The 22449-nt window shown below is 42.3% G+C and overlaps 3 protein-coding genes across 18 annotated transcripts in view; 1 reads left to right on the plus strand and 2 right to left on the minus strand.

The window, feature by feature from the left end:
• The first annotated feature begins 98 nt into the window (after window positions 1-98).
• On the plus strand, window positions 99-21426 carry RLIG1 (RNA 5'-phosphate and 3'-OH ligase 1). Of its 6 annotated transcripts, none has more exons than XM_065042128.1 (7): window positions 364-489; window positions 14810-14927; window positions 15488-15583; window positions 18009-18125; window positions 18551-18745; window positions 19730-19899; window positions 20455-21426. In XM_065042128.1, the coding sequence occupies exons 1-7, from the start codon at window positions 400-402 to the stop codon at window positions 20641-20643; spliced, it is 975 nt and encodes a 324-aa protein (XP_064898200.1). In that variant the 5' UTR covers window positions 364-399; the 3' UTR covers window positions 20644-21426. The 6 variants fall into 6 exon arrangements, with proteins under 6 accessions (XP_064898181.1, XP_064898200.1, XP_064898216.1 ...); XM_065042144.1 differs by having other exon boundaries at window positions 385-453; XM_065042099.1 differs by lacking the exon at window positions 364-489 and adding an exon at window positions 12317-12697.
• Window positions 2561-10466, minus strand: LOC110363190 (uncharacterized protein C12orf50-like). Its single transcript, XM_065049561.1, has 10 exons — window positions 10407-10466; window positions 9096-9222; window positions 8035-8124; window positions 7376-7540; window positions 6783-6860; window positions 6579-6692; window positions 5829-5968; window positions 5280-5370; window positions 4457-4660; window positions 2561-3091 (listed from the first exon to the last, which is right to left on the minus strand). Exons 1-10 carry the CDS (start codon window positions 10464-10466, stop codon window positions 2934-2936), a joined length of 1227 nt encoding a protein of 408 aa, XP_064905633.1. The 3' UTR covers window positions 2561-2933.
• Window positions 21423-22449, minus strand: part of CEP290 (centrosomal protein 290) — a 52549-nt gene continuing 51522 nt past the window's right edge. For all 11 annotated transcript variants that reach the window (XM_065042051.1, XM_065042015.1, XM_065041993.1 and 8 more), the window contains one exon: window positions 21423-22212. In XM_065042051.1, the coding sequence (XP_064898123.1) occupies window positions 22024-22212 (189 nt within the window). In that variant the 3' untranslated portion in view covers window positions 21423-22023. The remainder of the gene's footprint in view (window positions 22213-22449) is intronic.

Here is a 22449-nt window from a genome sequence, read left to right on the forward strand (position 1 = left end):
TCTGTGGTGTCTACTGCCAGCTCTAAGGCAGAAAGAGCAGCATCCCATTGTGTCCCAAATTAACCCCCCTATTCCCATTCATGTCCTGGGCTGGCTCAGAACCAAAGATACCTATGGGAGGAAATGAAGTTTCAGTCCTGGGCAATGCTGAGGTGAACTGTCACCCCAGGACATGGGGACGGCTGCTGGGGAGAGGCCACCGTGCCCACCCTGTCCTGTCCTGTCCTGTCCTATCCTGTCCTGCACCGCCCTCCCCAGCGCTCGGGTGCGTCGCGGGGCTCCTGGCGGGCGGGCGGTCCCGGACTCCATTTCCCGTGGCGCAGCGCGGGGCGGTGCAGCCGCAGTTCGGCCCGGCGCTGGTCCGGCGTTGGGAGCGGGCGGGCTCGGGTGGCCGGGGCCATGAGGCGGCGCGGCGCGGTGCAGCGGAAGGTGCCGTGTGTGTTCGTGACCGAGGTGAAGGAGGAGCCGTCGGCCAAGCGGGAGCGCCAGGTGGCCGAGGCGAACGGGGCCGGGGCCGGGCCCCGGGAGAGTCGCTGGGCCGCGGGGAGCGGCGCCGCACGGCGGGGCGGAGCGGGGTGGACAGGCAGCGGCACCGGCCGTGTCAGACCCGCCCGAACCGGCTGCGGGGAGAGGGACAGCGAGTGGCGGGAGGTTTGGCTGCAGAGGTTGACGGAAATACTTGGTACGGGTTTCCCTGAGGCTCTCCACCTTATATGCGGGAGAGAGAGAGATCGTTGGGGGGCCATTTCATGTCTGTCCCTTTTGCTGCCAAGTGCATGCAGGTGTTCTCCCTGGTGTTGAGTTTGCTTTGTCTAAGTGCGGGTACAGTCGTGGCAGGAACGAGGCTGCTCTGGGAACCTGTGTGCAGCCGTTTTGCCGGGCCCACCTGTGAGTCCTGCAGAGACAAAATGAGATTTTTCTCTTCTTTAGGTTTTTTCTTCTTTAGGTTTTCTTTTTTCTTTTTTTTCTTATTTTCCTTTTCCTTTTTTTTTTTTTTTTCTCAAAGGAATATCAGGTTTCTGATGGAAGAATTTATTAGAGGCTGTAAGATGTGGAGTACGTAGGCAGATGACAATAAAGGAGCCCAGTCAAAGTTAATTCTTGCCAAGATGTAGCAGGCACTTGGAGCTCCAGCCTTTGTTTCCCAGTTTAGTAGGACCAGAGAACCATGGACTGGCCTGAGTTGGGAGGGACCCACAAGGATCATTAGTCCAACTCCTGCCACTGCCTGTGACAACCCCACAGATCACACCACGTGCCTGAGGGTGTTGTTCAGTCTCTGGTTGAACACTGTCAGGCCTGGGGCTGTGACACCTCCCTGGGGAGCCTGTTCCAGTGCTCCACCACCCTCTGGGTGAAGAACCTTTTCCTGATGTCCAACCTAAACCTCCCCTGGGACATTTTCCTGCCATTCCCTCGGGTTCTGTCATTGGTCACCAGAGATATCAGCACCTGCCCTTCCTCCTCGGCTTGTGAGGAAGCTGTAGACCATGATGAGGTCTCCTCTTAGTCTATTCCAGGCTGAACAAACCAAGTGACTTTAGCTCCTCCTCCTTCAGCTTCTTCTACAAACCCTTCACCAACCTCTTCTGGACACCCTCCAATAACTTTATATCCTTTTTATCCTGTGGCTCTCAGAACTGCACCCAGTGCTCCAGATGAGTCCGCACCAGTGCAGAACAGAGTGGGACAATCACCTCCCTGGCCCAGCTGGCAATGCTGTGCTTGATGCACCTCAGGACATGGTTGCCCTCTTGGACACACTGCTGGTTCATGTTCAATTTGCCATTGACCAGAACCCACAGATCCCTCTCCATTATCTCATGACCCAGTCTTTATGTACAGCCAGGACTGCTGCGTCCAAGGTGCAAAATCTTGCAATTGTTAAAGCTCATGTTGTTGGTGGTTGCCCAGTTCTTCAATTTGTCCAGATCCCTCTGCAGGGCCTCTCTGCCCTTGACAGGGTCAAAAGCTCCTCCCAATTTTTTGCAGGGAGCAAAAGATTCCCTCAAGTCCTGTGTCCAAGTCATTTATGAAGACATTGAAGAGCGCTGGCCCTAAGATGGATGCTTGTGGGACCCACTAGTGACTGGTGTCCAACCCAATATGACCCCTTTTACCAGAACCCTTTGAGCCTGGCCTGTCAGCCACTCACTGCATTGTGTGATTATCCAGCTGTGTGCTGGACATCTTGTCCAGGAGAATGCTGTGAGAGACAGTATCAAAGCTTTACAGTAAAACCAAAACCAATTTATTACTTAAGGTACATAGCCATTAAACCTTCTGTTATACATTAAAATTTTTCGAATAAATTGAGGGAAGGGTCTGCATAGAGATTTTTTCATCTCTGTAAATAAAAACTTGAGGTACTTCTTTCATCCAGTTCTCCGTTTAACGTATGCTTCTTGTTTCCCATTCACTTCTTGTCTCTGTTGTCAAAATAGATAGACAGAAATATTTGTACGTTATTGACTAGAATAAATCTGTATGCTCTTTCAGAAACATATGAGATAGCGGTTGTAATGTCTGCTTTCAAGACAGCTGTAGAATGTATTCATGGTCCTTAGGGCATCTGGGGAATGTTTTGTAGCCCGAGTCCTTTTATGAATTTGGACCTCGGCTGATCTTGGTTCAGCTGTTGCAGACACTTCACGAGCAATCACACAGACAAACAGATCACACTCCTATGGTCTCTGCTGTGCTTTGTCCAGAGCTACGAGCCAAAACCCACTTGTTGTAGCTCCTCACTTTGAAGGCAGGTACGTATTTGGCTTTCCTATCAATAATATTGTAAAACATTTAACATCACGGGTTAGTCCAAATTACATGTTTGCAAACAAGCGAAACTCTTCCCTGCTCTTTCAGATGACTCAACATTGCTTAGAACCTTGTGGGTTTTGGCTGCAAAAGCTTTAAGAGCAATTTTACATCTTCTAGGTGGGGAGAGGCCTGTTGCTTTTGTGAAAAAGAATTAATGGTAAAAATGTCTTATCAGTTACCTCAACGGTTGTTTCAAATTTAGGGAGCATTTTTGCACGTGGATTTCCTTTCCTCCAAGTTGGTGCATTGTAAGATCCTGAAGTGTATTTGTCTGTAGAAGAAACAGAAACATTGTTTCTTAGGTTCAGCTACAGTTTCAGGAAAGACTCCCTGTGACATATGAATTAAACATTACGTCAGTTGAAGGATCAGTGAAAGCATCAAGTGAATCATACATCATCTCTGAAATACAAGCCAGTGTTAAATATAGACTTTCTCTCCAGTACTTTATAGATTACGTGTAATCTTGCAGCATTTCCTCAGGCTCACGGCATCTTCCAAATGAGGCGATTCTGCCACGGACACCCGTGACTTGAACAAAGTCAATATTCCTGTGTTGAAAATCTCCCCAGAGGAACCAATTGCTTTTCAATTCAACAAATCCATAATCCAATCTCCTCTTTTATCCCTGCTGGTGCAAACACTAGATGTAAGACAATGGGATGTTTTTGCGCTGGGCAGTTGACTGTGCATCACAGTAAGCTGCCTAATGACTGTTTTCTGTGAAATTTGGTTAAAAACATTATTCTCTTGTTCAATGTGAATTTCATCTTAATTCCATTAATTCAAGTCACTAATTGCAAAATAATCCTACAATTTTCAGTTTATACACAACATGTAAGCATTTCCATAATTTTCTGTTTAGGTCGAAAACAGAAACCAACTAAACCAAAACCAACAAACCGAACCAAACACTTTTTATCCCAAGATGAAGCAGGGATGTTGGTATTCATTTAACTGTGTTCATGTAAAGGCAGAGGTTACTCTGTCAGAGGGTGGTTCTTTTTCCTGGAAATGAAGATAGGGAGTCACCTCAAGATGGAGATCCAACCGAGCTTAAGAGAGATGATTGAAACTGGCAAGATGAAATCACTTTCTTAACTTTTGACTGTTCAAATTATTTACTACTGCATTTCTACATGAAGTGAGAGATGAAAACAACAGAATTATCCAGAGTAACAGTGGGAAAGGAAAGCAGAAAGAAAAATAAAACCCAACTGATGTACGAGATTGTGAGAAGCTGGATTAGCAGGTTAAAAGTAAAGCGTAAGTTGTAAAATTATGGTTACATCTGAAACACATTGCCAAAAAGAAAGATACAGGACTCTGAATCCCACCTGGAGCCTCTTGTCAATGTTACGACATGGGACGTCCTCTGAAGAGGACAGTAGCATATTTCAAAGGTGTAAATAAAATGAATTGAAATATCACCCCGAATGAATGGAAAGAGAATGAGTTCAGTCTACTGTCCAACATAAAAATTGTGAAAACATAATACTAGTAAAAAACACAGAGATTGACACTACATTTCACTCAATATCAGAACTTTGAATAAGACCAAAGTCATTGTTTACCCAAGATGTAAAATAATAGTCAATATTAAAAATAATCACGAATCTATTACAATCAAACCCACCTGTAGATCCATTGAACTTTGGTTCTTGTTTGACATTGACAGTGCGGTAGAAAACATATGTTGATCTTTGAGGTTCTGAAGAATCACAATAAGTCTTTCTTCCAGCTGCTCTCCCACGAGGAACATAAGAAGCAGTTTCATCATCCTTCCTCTGACCCCTTGATTGGTAAGTTTGTTTTCTTTTGGGGTCAGAAGTGTGAAATCCTAGAAGTGAAAAAGCAAACTTAAAAATGTTGTGCGGTGATTCGAAACGTGACATTTGGCAGGAGCCTGGAGGATGGAAGACAAGGTGAAAACAATGTACTTTGTGGAGAGTCCTGTCCAAATGTGGATTGCCCATATTTGACCGTAAGAACAGAAATCAGGTAAGTAGTGCTTGATCATCCAACAGTTTAGTAAATGCAACTGAATAAGCCAACTGTTTTCTCAAAATACCTTTTCCTGGCACTGTGTTAGGTGAACTTCTTGGCTCCTAAGAAATCCATTTATTCTTCCTTATTTCTTTGGAGTGTTGCTTATTTACCAGCTCACTGTAGTTTGCAAAAGTGGCTGTATTTCCTTTGACACAGGAAATTGTGACAAAAGCAAACTCCAAAGTTGACTCTAAAGACAAAGACCAACAGCACTTTGAACTCGTAGAAGTGCTTTGAGTGGTTCTCACTCAGAACACTTCTCATGAGGAATTAGAACATTTTCATGAATACTGTATTTAGGGTTTACGGTTAAAAATGACAAACATGGGCTTTAATCCACATAGACATTCGTAAGAACTGAGAGTGAAAAGTCATATGTAATGTCTGTGTGTGTCACAGGGGGAACAAACCCTTTTCCAAAGTCAAAGTGTAACATCTACATGGGAACCCAATGGATACAGACTCCAAAGCGCAGGGTGACAACTTCTGAGCCCGAGCTGCCTGTCGTTACAAGAGAACTCAGCAACAAAACCACAACCCTTAATACGTTTCTCTCTGCCAGTGCTTATTTGTCACCCCTGGCACATGAGGGATGCTTTGCCTCTGTCTCAGTTGTATCAGTGCAGCTACAGGTTGTCCTGCAAACTGAACAACTAAAACAACGTGGCATAAAAAATAAGTCCAGCTTACAAAAGGATTACTTGAATCCTCAGGCGCTTCAGTGATACCGTTCACAGCACGGGCCCGCACAGGGTCTTAACAGCTGAACGGGCATTGCTGACATGGTGACAAACAGCGTTGCAGAAATACCAATGAATGGCGGGAGATTCAACGTTCCTAGAATAGAATCGCCTCCACTGTCAATGTACCTGGTAGCCAAGGGTGTTCTACTGTAGTTTAAGGCATGCATATTCAGTTATTTTATTTACCACAAGACAAGACGTTAATCAATGAAAAGCTGAAGCTGAAGTATATTTACCTCCATTGTCAAAGGATCGACGATCTCTTCTGGGAATACGCTCGGCTGGTATTCTCCTTCCTGAAATCTCTCCTTCTCTTTTTGTATTAATAAATGTTCTGGGGATTCTACTACCATCACCTGGAAAGGCAACAGAAAGAATGTGTGAGCTGCTTGTGTGTAAGCACAGGGAATGGCACTGCCATTCTCTTTCTCCCACCTCTGTGAGATAGTGATGAGTGCAATTTCCTTTTACCTCTCTTTTTATAGGCTTTGTCTTTCTTAGATGTTCGGTTCCTGCCTACAGTAACTGAACCAGAATTCCCACGGACTCTAATACAATTTCTAAAGCACAGCTTAAAGACAAACTGTGGCTCCAAAATAAAGAACCTGCTATAAATTTTTGGTTCCTTCTTTAGTTTGTCACTTTCCATGAATTATATTTATGAATCTCATCTGACTACATTTATGGAATAGTTGTATATCTCCAGGAAGTACACATGGGGTTTACAGCCCGTTTCTACCTTTTCCATGTACATCTGATACAGGTAGTCACCACACGTGTGACATTATGTATGTATAAACATCTGGGGAAGGATTAATGAAGTATTTTACTGTTCTTTGTGAAATGCTGCCTTTTATTGTCACTAAATTAAAAAAGAGGGGAGGAGGGGCAAGTATCTAATAGTTTCTCCCTGTAACTGTAATCCTAAAAGCGGTACATATTGTCCAAGAGGATGGCAAGCCTCACCTTTCTGCAAGTCTCGCTTGGTAGTTTCCGAGTGTAATTTCTCCTTTTCCTGAGGTGAAGACACAGTTTGTGCTGATTGGTGTTCCTGAGGGGACTGGATCCTGTAATACTCTCCTAAACACAGCGCAAGAGGGAAAATAAACCCAAGGCTTAGTATATTGGCATCATTGGTCTTTAGGAAAGAGTGACTGATTTCATATTTACCAGTTTTATAGCATATTTCCTTTATGGCTCTTTCCTCTTCAATTTCTGCAGCAGTCTTAGGCACCCAGTTGGAAACATCTGTAGGAAATAGTTTTAAAAGATTACTAGGTGTCTATAGATAAAGACCTTCAACAGTCTTAATAATCAAATACCGTCAGGAATGTCATCTAAGTGAGATACAGTCAGCGGTTTAACTACATTTAAAAAATACAAAACCAAAACAAATATTTATAAATATGCATAGACCTTCAGTTCATCTAGTGAATCATGTCCCCAAATTTAGACAAGGTTTGATAAGTATTTGATGGCCACCTGAATTTGTGGATCACATTTTAAACGCTATTTAATGAAAAGGGGGTATGTGGATGATACTGCTATTGAAATATACAGATAGGTATTTCACAGGAGTTAGAACGATGCCTCACATCTGGTGACTACTGGCTCCAAGATATTGGAGATTAGCTGGAGACTATTTCAAAAACTTGTCTACAGCTATTTTCTAAACAGGTAATGGTTATTATAACAAATCAGTTGTGAAGTGCAGAAAAATACCCTACTCTACGTCTTTGTAAAAGACAAAAAACCCTATTTACAGTTCTCTATATCTTCATCGTCCTCTTCATCTTCCTCTTCTTTCTTGAGGCTTATAATCAGTGGAGCATGAACTGGTAGGAAAATATTCTCTTGATTTCGGAGGGATTCTTGATGATGGGCTGGATGCACAGTCCTTTCTTGGCTACCCTGTAGCAATGGCACATCTGCAGAAGAGAACATAATATTTCCTTATTAGGAGGAACTAAAATATCAAATCCAGGTTCAGACCAGCAGGTATAGCTTTGAAATCTTTATTATATGGAAGGCATCATTACATAGGCATGTTCCACCTTATGGTAAAACTATTTTGCCAGGGTTGGCAAAAGAGCATCTTGCACCAACAGAAAACATGAAAAAACACGTCTTGTAAGTCCTCTGACAGAAAAGATGAGGAATAAAGCCTTGTGAAAAGAGGAACATTTTGATCATTTGATGATGTGTAGAGAAGGCTGGATATCTCTTCCAGCTGGTGGATACGCTAATTTCAGTCAGTATCCTTCTTTCTTCCAATGTGTTTCAGGATATCTACAACGTCGGGAAACATGTAAGCAGTTGTACCTGTGCTGAAATGAGGACGTGAGTTTTGGACCCCAGCTGTGAACATATTTTAAGTATGCTGAATAACAGGCAGACCTGTAGCACTCCCCATGGCACCTACCTTTGGTGAATTTAGCAATGCTAAACACTGGATTACCCATTTTCAGCTTGCAGACATTTTTTTCTATCCAAATTTTCAGAAACACAATCTCTTTACAAAGTAAAAAATGTACATTTTTGAGAAAAAAAATCTAGTTCATGAAACTAATTTACACTTATAACGGAAGAAAATCAGAAAAGGCATTCTTTTCCTTAGGAATCAATAGCTGCCTATAATGTTTTCAGAAAACACTCTCAGAACTGGGATAGCATTTTCTGAGAGCCAGGAAATAAATCTGCCTGAAATAAAAATAATGAAAAACTGTGGTATTATTGACATTGTACCAGCTGACCAATCTGCACCTAGAGACAAAATCAGGATTCTGTCCATTGTATTAAAAAATACTGAAGTTGGACATGGTTTCCAGTTCTAAAGAAATAAGAGGAAGATGTGCATTTGGGGCACTCACGGAAACAGCACGCAAGTTCTTGCCTTGCTCCTCTGGGGTTGGGTGGCTCAACACACCCAGATAGGACGTGAACAGCTCTGGTTTAGTCCCCTTGCTCATGCACCTATGAAAAGTCATGCTGACTCCAGCTTCTGCCTGATTTCTGACACCTGTCTTGGTTCCCTGCCCTGGACACTTTCTCTGCTCCAGGTTCCAGCTGTCTAACAGGACTCCTGGAAGCCAACAGATCCTCTTAGAAAGGAATGAGAAAAAAACCCCACATATTGTAATGGTGGGGTTTTTTAAATTTTCTATAAATAATCTGATTTTCAGATATTGTACAGCCTTGCAAACTATTACTGCTATATTTATACTCCATAGCTCTTGCTAATCCCTTTCATGGGACTGGGAGAAACATCCGTAACATGACAGTTAGAAATTCATATGGCAACCTTGTTCAAATGCCAATACAATTAATTTCTTTGCCTTGAACTTGCTGGGGTAGCAGATCCTACCCAATTGATTTACCATGGTACATTTTGGGCCTTCATAGCAATTACTGAGCACTGCAGGGACATTCTCGTGTATTTGCTTACACTAATGGACAAACAGTAGAGAAACTATTTTTACTCACTAGTACTAGGTGGCAGAAAAAGTCCATTTATATTTCGAGGTTTGCTATGATGGAAAGCACAATTGATTCTCACACAGCCTGAGGGTTGTTTTTCCCAGAAACAGGCAACGTGGCTGTACTTCTTCTGCTGCAGGAGAAAAAGAGTTGTCATTTATTGTAAACAGAACAATAAAAATAAACTAAACAGAGCAGTACACTGTCTACTGCTGTGAACATATGACCAAGATTTTGTGGGACCATATTCTGTACTGCAGACCTTTCAGGAGATGCTGGGAAGAAAAAGAATCTGTCAGTTACTTAACTGACATGCGGCTGAGTTTCCTTTCCCCCAGAATGGGATAATCAGGTCAATCCCAAATGAAAGTGGCTGTACAAGTGCAAATCTTACATTTTACTCTGTTACTAAATGTACATGGGTCCATGGGAAATAAGCAGTGGGAAACCCAACCCAGAAAGATTCTCAGCGAAAACTGAATAAGTTTGGGAGTTGATGTTCTGAGAATACTGTCATTAATACAGCTCACACCATCTCCCAGCTGCTTGTAGAGATGACAAACAAAAGCCTAATGGAGAAAAGAAAAAAACCTGCTCCCCCCCCGCCAAACAAACAAACAACAACAAAACAAACAAAGCCAAACCAAACCAAACCAACAAAAAAAACCCAATCACATCCAAAACAGTAAAGAGCATGTCTACATGGACTTAATGGACTTGTTAATTATTTGATAATTATTTGACCCTCTATTGGTCAAAATTTCACCAGCTAAAAAGACCACATAATATTGCAGAAATAGTGCTTTCATGAGAGTCACTCTTGTTAGCGCTACTTAAAATTGTTTTTCTGTATCTCTGTCTTATTAAAGAGTACAGATTTTAGGATCGTGTCTGGTTATCCAATTCAATTCTTAATGAGAGTCTATGTGATATTTTAAAGGAAATTTCACCCAGATTGAGATGTTAACATCTGTGCCTAAGAGCAGCATCTCCAAAACTAGGCACGTTTGGACTGTAGTCAGTTCAACCGGGCTGTCCCCTGAGACTCGCTGGGTCTGGAGCCAAAGCCCATCTCCAAGACATTAACGCCTAAATCCCCATTGCTGACATGGATGCAAAACAAAAAATTGTCCATGGTTCAGAAGATCATTGGCTCTTCTCACCACATACAAAAATCCGATATTTCATCTACAGATGTGGCTATGACCCAGACACAGTGACCTATCAGCTTCTACACTTACGTAACAGACCTCCCTGTCAACACGGCTGTATCAAGAAATCAAGGATCCAAAGCACCCTAAGATCTACAGCACTTACCTGTGTGCAGGGGGTACAGTGGAAATGACTGGCATTCCCTTTTGCGGACATTTTTAGCATGCCAATTCGCAGCAAAAGGTGTTCGCACGAAGGAGCCGGTCCTTGTGCAGCCTGGCCAAACGGACAAGGCAGTTGCCAGCCAGTATAGAATGTTACGTTTCAAAAGTTCCAACTGCTCCTCCAGCTCCTGATGTCAACATCATGGCGCCAGGAGACATGTCCAGCTTGAACATCTTCCTTCATCTCCATTGCTTGAGTGCAAATCCCAGAAAATGGGACCGTTTCAGAGTCTCCCATTCCAGCGTTCCTTTAATGAAAAATTGAACAAACCTATTTGTCGGGGCTTCAATTATACCCAACCTCTTGCTGTAGCAACTGCGGCCTGAGAAACAAACCTTTGATAGTGCAAAGACAAACCTTATTCTTTGACTATTTTTTAAGCAAAATCCAACATTTTTCTTGATGTAGCTCTTTCTTTTGATGGGGACACTTGCTGCTCCTGTTATTCTAGAACACTGTTGGCTGTTCACTGCTGACATGGTTGGGATTACTTGCTTTTTCTTACTTCTGTGGTGTCTACTGCCAGCTCTAAGGCAGAAAGAGCAGCATCCAATTGTGTCCCAAATTAACCCCCCTATTCCCATTCATGTCCTGGGCTGGCTCAGAACCAAAGATACCTATGGGAGGAAATGAAGTTTCAGTCCTGGGCAATGCTGAGGTGAACTGTTACCCCAGGACATGGGGACGGCTGCTGGGGAGAGGCCACCGTGCCCACCCTGTCCTGTCCCACCCTGGCCTGGCCCAGGGGGAGTTGCCGGGCCACAGGGAGCGGCGCTGCACGGCGGGGTGGAGTGGGGTGGACAGGCAGCGGCACAGAACATACTTTTCTAATTTCCATTTTTGTCACTTCTGAAACATTGGTGCATGTTCTTTCACTTTAGACTTTGTAATTTCAACCACTCGCTTCATCCCATTCTCCGCTCTACCTATCGTTCTTGTTTTCTATTCACTTCCATGTCTTCTTGGCTCTGTTGTCAAAATAGATATACAGAAATATTTGTACATTATTGACTAGAATAAATCTATATGCTCTTTCAGAAACACGTTTAGGAATTAAATTTTTAGCACGAGATATCAGTTGTATAGTTCTCTTTCTCTTCATCATCCTCTTCATCTTCTTCGTTGTTGAGGCTTCGTAGATGTGGCCCATGAATACTGAACTGTCAGTGGCCTGCGCAGCCATATGAAAAAGCGTTAATGTTGTCAAAACTGTGGAAACAGGGGCTCTTTGTAGATACATGGCTGTGGCTGGCTGAGGTAAGCTTAAGGTGGTAAGCTCAGGAAGAACTAATTCTGTATTGGGTTTGTACACCAAGGTTTTTGAAGCAGGTAGGGTGGCAGGGGAGGATTCTGTGAGAAGCTGCTAGAAGCTTCCCCCATGTCCACTAGAGCCAGTGCCAGCTGGCTACAAGATGGACCCATCGCTGGCCAAGGCTGTGCCCATCAGCCTATGAAGAACTGACCATAACCCCCATTCCCTCTTCCCCTGTGCGGCTCGGACAGAAGAGGTAGAGGAAATCCAGGAGTGAACTTGAGCACAGAAAGAAAGGAGGGGTGTTGGGAAGGTGGTTTAAGATTTAGGTTTTATTTCTCATTGCTCCACTCAGATTTGATTGGTAATAAATTAAACAAATTTCCACGAGTCAAGTCTGTTTTGCCCATGACAGTAACGGATGAGGGGTCTCTCCTTGTCCTTAATCTTTACCCATCGTTATCTTCTCTCCCCTGCCCAGATGAGGAGGGGAGTGACAGAGCAGCTTTGGTGGGCACCTGCTGTCCAGCCAGGGTCAACCCACCACAGCTTCAAAGGTTTATCCCGAGCAGCAGAGCCCATGAACCACCCGTAGGCCCCTGTGCTGATGTGGGCAAAACCAACACAGAGTTCCCCACGCCCTGGGGCCCGGGCATCCCTGCCCCAGCCATGCGTGCAGCACCCGGGCAAGCAGGGAACAGCCCGAGGAACGGCTGCCGGGCCAACGGCACCAACGGCACGGCCACCGCGCGCTGCCTCAGCCCGGAGCCGAAAACAGGCGGGCGGGGCGGCCCTGACACAGCGGGAGCCGCGCTGGAGAGAGAACGGTGCCTGGAGCCCTGGAGCTGCCCCAGGCCCGCGGCCGGACTGGGCGCCTCCAAGAGGGGATGCCCCCGCCTCGCTGACAGCTGCTGGGAGGGTGCCCCAAGGCGAGCGCGCCCGCCCCGTTCTCTCCTGCGCCGCCCTCCCCAGCGCTCGGGTGCGTCGCGGGGCTCCTGGCGGGCGGGCGGTCCCGGACTCCATTTCCCGTGGCGCAGCGCGGGGCGGTGCAGCCGCAGTTCCGCCCGGCGCTGGTCCGGCGTTGGGAGCGGGCGGGCTCGGGTGGCCGGGGCCATGAGGCGGCGGGGCGCGGTGCAGCGGAAGGTGCCGTGTGTGTTCGTGACAGAGGTGAAGGAGGAGCCGTCGGCCAAGCGGGAGCGCCAGGTGGCCGAGGCGGAACGGGGCCGGGAGGAGGCCGGCGGGGCCGAGGCCGTGGTTGGGCCCAGACCCAGGGGGTGTCTCTGGGCCGCGGGGAGCGGCGCCGCACGGCGGGGCGGAGCGGGGTGGACAGGCAGCGGCACCGGCCGTGTCAGAGCCGCCCGGCTGTGGTGCGGGGAGAGGGACAGCGAGTGGCGGGAACTTTGGCTGCAGAGCGTGACCAAAACGTGGGGTAGGGGTTTCCGTATTTGTGTGTGTCTCCCCGCCTTAAGTGCGAGAAATAAATAGCGTTTGGGAGTTCTTTCAGGTGTGTCCCACCTTTTTCTTGTTAAGTGCATCCAGGTGTTCACCTTGATGTTGAGTTTGCCTTTTCTAAGTGTGGGTACAGTCATGGTAGGAACGAGGCTGCTCCAACATGTCTGCACTGGGAGCGTTTGGCTTATGATGGAAGAATTCATTCAAGGCTATAAGACATGGAGTACATAGTGAGGTGAAAGTAATGGAGCCCAATCAAAGTTAATTCTTCCCAAGATGTAACAGGCAGTGTTGGGGCAGATCAGGGTGTCATTCACCTGTCTGCTGTAGTTCTTCAACTCGTGTTTCCCAGTTTTAGTAGCAGCACCTACTGCTGTCTGTTGGCTGCACAGTGAGCTTGAATCCATAGAGTTGACTTTCTCCCATTGTTGTTTGACTTTTGGATGGAAGTGCTGAAGTGATTGCCGGAACATCAGTAAGTTAACTGTTCAACTTTGAGTACCAGCACTATCTCAATAATGGTGATGTAAGTGTACCACTCTACATTGTTGTTCCTTCATGTAGAAAACACCAATTTTTGGATTAGATCTGGAACTGGCAAACACTATCTTTTCGTGGTTTTCAGAGTGCAGCAAGCATAGTAGAAGGGGTTATGACTTCTAGAGCCAAAGGATGGTGGTGGTGGGAAAACCAATGGATATGTTTTCTTACTCTGCTGAAAATTTTCATGCAATCTTCATAAGATCCTCATATATACTGTATGTTATGGTCACAAATCTTATTTCCAAGGTATGAAACAGCCAGATAATTTAATGAAAGCATTGAGAATGTTCTCATTATTTCCAAGTTATGTTTTGAGACTTTTGTAAAAGAAGGACTTGTTTTGTGATTTGCTAGCAGGTAGAGGCAGTGACCAACTTCAAGGTCAAAATTGACTGGGGAGAGAGGACAGAGGGGTGATGACTGTACAGGAATATATTTGAATCCAAACACAACTGATTATATGTTTGTGGTGACACTGTTATAGAAGTCTATGGAAGTACTCCTGGAATCTTGGACTAGTTGTGGCTGGATATTTATATTTATTTCACATCTCCAGGCCACTTATTTCTTTGCTTTTTGTAATCAGGAAAGTGTTTAATTGACAGCACTGATGCTAAATATTTAACACCAGGATGCTTTTGCCACCTTACATTCCCCTGGTCTGTGTATTGCACTAACATAGTGCCATTGACTTTAATCTCCGAAGTGCAAGCTTGGAGCAGCTGCTCATGATGAATTTTTCTTGCCATAGTAATACAGAAAGGCACCTCTCAAAACATTGTAGTGTTTGACTGGAACCCTTCTTGTTTATAAACACTGTGTAAAGTGGAAGGCAAAGTCATCTCTAAATACTAATCAAGAATGGAGAAGAGGGAGAGAGTTTGCAAATAGATTGACTTTGTTCTTTTGTCTTAGAGCATTTGCCCAACTGTCATGTTTTGAGGAAACAATGGTGTATTTTGATAGGATCAGAAATCAGTAATATAATGTATAATAGTGGATTTGCAGAGGCCAGCTGTAAGGAACAAGGATCCGTGTGAGAACAAGGCAGTATCACAGCCATGATGAGGGTTTAAAATACCTGTCTTCTTTTCAGCCATTTAAAGTTTTGGCAACTGAAACTATAACTGGGAAGGCGTTAGAGGCAGATATATACAATGCAATTCCTACTGAAAAGGTGGACGGAACCTGCTGTTATGTAACTACCTATAAAGGTAATCAGGAAGATCCATATGCAGATTTCTCGTGCTGACTAGAAGCCTTGTTTTACTTGGTATTCACTTCTGTTGTATGATTTATTGGGTTACAGCTGTTGTGAATTTAACTGTCATTAAACATCTTGACCACAAAGTAATCGTTATTGTAAACATAGTAGGTGTTTATGAATTTTTTACAGATTTTACTCTCTAAAATGCATGAAGTATGGTTTAAGTGAAGATGCTAATCAAGGAACTACGCCAGTTTTAAAATTTCCTATTAGCAAGTCATCCTTGCACACTAGAGTTTATATAATAAAGAGTGTCTAATATCCTTTGGAAAGAGTAAAAGGATGGACGTTGGGAGAAAAACTGTTAAACTAGGAATTATTCTACAAATAGATTTTTAGATTTATATACAGTAGTTAATTTATAAATTTAAATGATGTCTTTCAATATAAAATTTCTCTAGTGACAAATAAGGATTCTTATCTTGCCTTTGATGTAGCTGAATTTAGCACTCTGCAGGGTGTGGTTACCTCAGTAAACTGCTGGTTTTATCCCTCTGGAAACTCTAGGGCGACCATATCTATGGGCCAGGCTGGACCGAAAACCCAACAAACAAGCTGAAAAAAGGTTTAAACGATTCCTGTATTCGTTGGAAGATTGCAAAGGTTAGTGAAGATTTCTTTCCTTCTTTTTGGGAATGTAAGTTATCCAGTTGGAAAAACACATCTAGTATAACACTGGAAATGTCAGTGGTCCTGCTCCAACTTTTTAAATGTCACTCTCACCTTTAATTTATGAGAGCTTTAAGGTAGAATCAGTGTGGGAAGGGGATACCAAGAAGATTGCAGTAGGTAAGCCAAGGGTTGGCATGACATTGCTGAAGGGTGATAGTGGCAGTGGGAGCATTGACGCTGCTCCTAGGAGCACGAATGGCTCAGGGGCGTGTCTGAACTGCTTGTATGCCAAGGTGCACAGTATGAGAAACAAACAGGATGAACTGGAAGCGTTAGTCCCAGAACTACAATACCATTGGTGCTAAGTGAGACTTGGTGGAATGAGTCCCATGATTGGAGTGCTGGGATGAATGACTACAGCACTTCAGGAGGCATAGGCAGGGCAGGCGAGGTGGAGGTGTTGCTGTGGATGTATGGGAGAGTTTCATTGTACAGGCTGTACAGTGAGCGGTGATGTGTTTAGCATCACAGAATCATTTTGGTTGGAAGTATGGTTTAAGTGAAGATGCTTGAGGAGAGCAAACTTTAAGCTATTCAGGGAGCTGTTTAGCAGAGTATCCTGGGAATCTGCTTTTGAGGGCTTCGGAGTCCATGGGTGTTGGCCAGTCTTTAAGAATCACCCTTTAGAAACACAGGAGCAGGACATTCCACTGTGCTTTAAGTCAAGCAAGTGAGGCAGAAGACCAGCTTGGCTGAACACCGTTGTGAAGCTCAAGAGGAAAAATAACTTATATGATCTCTGGAAGCGAGATCAGGCTTTCCAAGAGGACTATAGAGCTGTGCTTTTTATATGCAACAGGAAGACATGAAATGCCAAAGCTCAAGTAGAGTTGAAACTGGCCAGTGTTTTTTCAGATAACAAGAAGGCCTTTTTTAAGTGTATTAATAGCAAGAGGAGGTCTAAAGAAAACATTGGACTGATATTGTCAAAGATGGTCATCTGACTAATAGGGATGAAGAAAAAGCAGAGACAGTCAATGTCTTTTTTGCCTCATTATTTAATAATACTGATAGACCTTGGGGTGCCCAGACTTCTGAGCCGGAGGACCATGAGTGTTGGAACAGTGACTTTCTATTTCTGGATGCTGAAATTGTAAGGGACCAACTGTATCAACTGAATGCTCACAAGGCCATGAGGCCTGATGAAATTCATCCCAGAGTACTGGAGGAGCTAGTCGATAGTATGGTAGGACCAATCTTGATTATCCGATGATTGCATTATTCTTGATGTGCCTTTCAACAGTACCCAGTATAACCTTCTCCATAAATGTTCTAGGAACTGAGGCTGGAGATGAGTCACTGTTCCAGATTCTGCACCTAGGGCAGGGTAATGCCAGGCACAAGTACGAATTGGGAGAGGAGTGGCTGGTGATCAAGCAGCCCTGCAAAAAGGGATCTGGGTGGGCTGGTTGACAGCAGCTCAACATGAGCCAGCACTGTGTGTCCTGGCAGCCCAGAGGGCAAACCGCATCCTGAGTGCATCAAACACAGCAGAGCCAGAAGGTCAGAAGAGGTGATTATCCCACTATATTCAGTGTTGGTGCAGCCTTACCTTGAGCTCTGTGTGCAGTGCTGGGTCCCACAATGGAAGAAAGATGTGAAGGTACTTGAATGCATCCAGAGGAGGGCAACAAATTTGGTGAAACGGCTGGAAGGAATGTCCCGTGAGGAGTGGCTGAGGATACTGAATTTGTCCAGTTTGGAGAAGAGGAGTCTGAGGGGTGACCTCATTGCTCTCTACAGCTTCCTGAGGAGAGGAGGTGGAGAGGGAGGTGCTGATCTCTTCTCCCTGCTATTCAGTGACAGGACTTACGGGAATGGTTCAAAGCTGCACCAGGGGAGCTTCAGACCAGACATTAGGAAGCATTTTTTTTACTGAGAGGGTGGTCAAACACAGGAACAGGCTACGTAATGAGGTGATCGGTGCCTCTCAGTGTTTAAGAGGCATTTGAACAATGCCCTTAATACCATGCTTTAACTCTTGGGTCAGTCCTGAATTGGTCAGGCAGTTGAACTCAGTGATCATCCCTTCTAGCTGAAATATTGTGTTGTGTTGTGTTGTATTCTATTCTCTCTTGCTGTAGTTTAAATATAATATTGGCTAGTGGGATAGCTATTTGTTGATCTTGTTTAGTTTTGAACTTTTAAACTACTTAAAGGCTACTGTGCTTCTTTAAACCCTCCTAATTCTAGACTGCTTAAGTGTGCCAGATGTTGGTGCTTGTACAAAATAGCAGGGACTACTGTCTGTAAAACAAGGTCTAGATCAACGGTGTTCTAATACTTGCATTGGAAGATGATCAAAATGTAAAATTGACTAACAGTTTGCCAAAACCTACTACATTTGTATGTCTAGAATTTGTTTGGAATATTGAAGAGGATTTCAAGCCTGTTCCAGATACCTGGATTCCAGCAAAGGACATAGAGTTCTCTAATGGCAATCCTTTGCCTGATGAAAATGGACATATGCCAGGTACCTATGATGCAGCACAGATAAAACGGGGGCGGCAATCCATTGTTGAAATGAATTAGTATTAGTTTCAGAGTTAAAAGTAGTAGTTAACATATTCAGAAAACAATTGGAATGTCATTCACTATCCAGAAAGGTTTTGTTCTTTTGACACATTGAAAATAATTGCAGTTTGCTGCACAGATTTCCAGGCTTCAGCTGAAGGCATAGTTGTCACATTTACATTCCTCTGACATTTCTCTGAGATACGACAGTTTTTCTTGTTACTTTCTGCTTGTAGTTAATTGTGTTATGGGGGGTTTTTTGTGTGTTTTTAGTTTTGTGGGGTTTGCCTTTTTTTTTTTTTTTTTTTTAATGCATGTACCCTTCTAGTATGCATGTGATAACTTCAGATGTTTACTTCGGTAAAATGCAATGTTTTCTCATAGGTTGGGTGCCTGTGGAGAAGAATAGTAAGCAGTATTGCTGGCATTCATCTGTTATAAATTATGAGGCTGAAATAGCACTGGTATTGAAACACCATGCTGACCCAGGGCTTCTGGAAATCAGTCCAGTGCCACTATCAGAAATTTTAGAACAAACATTGGAGCTTATTGGGACTAATATTAATGCAAATCCTTATGGTAAGTCTGTATGGTCTGTTCTTAAATACTTTTTTATTTAGTGGAATTTTTGAGTGAAAACTATGTATTTTCTTTCGATAAGTTTTTTAAAAAAGTTCTAAGGTAGCAATGTAACAATTTTAGAAATGAGAAAGGGCTGGCTCAAAGAAAGCTCAACCAAAAATACTCACCTCAGTTGTCATTGAGTTGTCATGAGGCTATTTATGTCTATCAAACCTCTTTCCACCTGCATGTGCTTTAGGAGTTACTATAAAAATGCTTTGTTTTAGTCTTTCAAAAAATATTCTGACTGGAAAAATTGCTTTACATATTACTGTTAATAAGTTGCAATTTTAAAATTATCTATTAGTATGAGTATTTTTATAGGAAATGTAATTTCACCTAAATTTTGGTTGTGACTTCTCCCTTTGAAAGCCTATAACAAAAAATAATTAGGTATGAACACACGTGAGTTCTAACTTCTGAGCTTTGCTGTTAGGAGAACTTGCAAGGATGGACAGGAAAAATAGTAGTACCTGGTCTAAGCATTTTTGCAGAATGTAAATGAACTGCAACAAAAAACTTTAATAGCTGTATTCTTAGATGAAGATATTGAACAGTTACTGAAGACACAATGCAGTTGTTAACAGCCTAGCTTAAGTATTAATCCATATTCACAAGAAAATATGCCACATTTTGAGGAAGAATTTAGCTATTACCTTTATGGTTACTGAGCAGGTGACCACAAGGGCAAAGCAGGCAGCTGTATAAATCTCAGTGTCATGTTTATTTTATATAAATAAAAAGTTATGTGAGGAGGAGACCGTTACATTTGATACTTAAAAGTATATTTAGATGTTCTCCTAAGGGCAGGACAATGTTGTAACATCTAATAGAAGTCTACTGTTATAGAGTGCTTCTAAGATAGCTGTAATAACAGAAGTGAGGAGAATCTTAAGTTATCACACATAACTAGCAGGAAGATTTTTCTTTGTTTTAACATAGGATTAGGAAGCAAGAAGCAGCCTGTACACCTTCTTGTACCACACGGAGCATTTGAATTAAAGAATCCACCTGCTTTGAAACAAAATGACATACTGTCTTGGTTTGAAGGCTGCAGTGAGGGTAAAGTTGAAGGAATTGTGTGGCACTGTCATGATGGGTGTTTAATCAAGGTAAGTATATAAATTGAAATGTGGGAAGTACTATAATAATTCATAATACATGAAGTATTGTGAGGTATTTGTTTTCCAAATTCTTTAGTAGTAAATGTTCTTGTAGCAAATCAGGTGAAGGTAGAATTAGTCAACCCAGTGAATCACTACAATGGTAATGTTAAACTTTTTCATTATGTACATTATGCTAATAACTTGAAGTAATTAAGAACATAATATTTACTTGACTCTCTGTATAGGAGTGACTCAACATTTTAAAGCTTAGTTCTTTTATTTTAAAAATTCATTTACTGTAATGTTTACTTATAGAAAAGTATTATTAGTAAGAATGGGAGTTTTGATAATTAGCATGTATTTCTGAAGCTGTGATGGACACCTTAGTTCTAGTTTGCATTTTGTGCTCTGTTATTACTCATTCAGAAAACTGATTGATGGTTATAAGTGCCCTAATGCCAAGGATCACGGAATTAAAGCACTAATACCCATACCCCAGAAGCTGGGAACTGTTGGGCTGCTACTATCAAAAGCTCTAAACTGGTCTTATTTCTGTTTTAGCTCCATCGTCATCATCTTGGTTTACCCTGGCCACTTGCGGAGACATACCTGAGTTCTCAGCCTGTTGTAATTTCTTTCAACAGAACTAAATATGACTGTGACTTTGAACCAAAGAGTTTGTTTCACCACTTTTCGAACTTGGATGGTCAAAGATTTGACAGACTCAAAGATATCAAGTTTGATGTGTAATGATTTTTCTCTTTTAAGTTAATTGTTGTCACATGTGGTGCATTCCTTTTACTTGTGTCTACCACAGAACTCTACAAATAATCTTCTAGCTTTGGCAGCAGCCTTGGTACTATATTATTTTAAATTTTTCCTAAATGACTGATTTTATGTAACAAGAGATCTGAGATGTGGATCACAGATCTTAGCTTTCAGCATGTTTATTTTCAGTTCTAAAAAATTGTTAACTTTTGAACCCATTCTGGAAACTGTTTTAATTAAGTGTAAGAAGTATGTTGTCTAACACTGGCTGGTCCTAATAGCTTAGCTAGTGAATGCAGTCAACTGTAACACTTCCATAGGTTGGACCTACTTATATTTATATAGTTATTATGACACTGTTGTATGTAGGATTCAGATTTGTTTCTAGTTGTTTCTTCACAGTAAAGGATGTATTATTTCAGGTGGGACCAGATTTAGCCCTGAAATTTTGTGGGGTTTTTACAAGTTGTAACAATTTCTTTTGGGGTAAACTTTTCACTGTATTATTTAAGTGGTAAGCTGCAGTATTATGCTGTTACTTGAAAACCTAATTAAGCTATATCCTACAGTTGCTTCCACTATTTTGGGACAAAAAGAGTAAATAGAAAGTATACTAGTTTTATTTTGGAGATCCTTAGTAATTAGAGAGGATAAATGTGACTTGGCTTAATAATAGCCATTTTCAGACTGCATCTCAATTAGGAAACTGCAACAAGGGCATATTAAGTAAGACGGCATATAAATAAACATGAGACTTCATGATCATTTGAGTTGGCTTTATTTTATCTGTACTATAAAAGTATACATCCAGCTATATAAAATATACAAAATGAAAAATCATTTATCTACAAAAAATAACATTAGTTTGGCTGAAATACTATAAATTTATTTTCAGTTCTTGTTCTTGGATTTTCTAAAATTGAGGTAAAAATAACCAGGGCTGTAAGAACAGACATCCAGCATGCTGAGCCCAAGTTCATAGTTAGGAGGTATGATAGCACAAGATGGCAAGAACAAATTTCATCTACTTCTCAATCTGGAACTTAGTATACTTAGCACATTTTAAGAGTTTATCAACTTTTAGGGTAAGTTCAAGTTTTCAGCTTCATGTGACACCTGTGGATGACCCAAATTGCAAAGGACTTGGGAGAGCTTACACTCATTTGTATTTTGACTGGTGTGTGTAAATACTGACTATAGTCTGTTGACTAATCCAATTCTGCATTCTTAGGTGTGTGCCAAACTATTGTAACTTCAGTAGACTTGTTACATTCCAAGACAAAAACAGACAAATAAATCAGTATTATGTAACTGCCCTGGCATTTATTTTCTGTATCGATAGTGAGGATACTAAACACAGGCCTAATCAACAGAAACGTTGCCTGGACTATCCCCTTGAATGCCAAACTCTTCAGAAAGCTGCTTTAATCTCTCTTCTAAGATAATATTTTTTTTTACTTCTTCATTGTAGTTATATTTGAGATCCTCAATTTCTTCAAAAAAAGAAGGGTTGAAGTTTTCTAGTTCTTTTCTCAGCTTTTTTGTTTCTTCCTGTCAAAAAGAATGAAGGAGTACAACCTTTATCCGGAACTTAGGAAATACACGTCAACAACAGCTTTCTTTGCCTTTTTCTTAAGAGACTAAATGATGAGAGCATGTTCTCGAGAGACACAAAAATCTACCCATGAACAGCACATTCACCAACAACAAAATAGGCTTTATAAACATAATATTTAGAAATTGCCTTTGTCATTAATTATTAGTTTAGAAATTAAACAGCTCTTTCTA

The sequence above is a fragment of the Columba livia genome, chromosome 1 (genome assembly GCF_036013475.1).
Source record: "Columba livia isolate bColLiv1 breed racing homer chromosome 1, bColLiv1.pat.W.v2, whole genome shotgun sequence".
NCBI lineage: Eukaryota > Metazoa > Chordata > Aves > Columbiformes > Columbidae > Columba > Columba livia.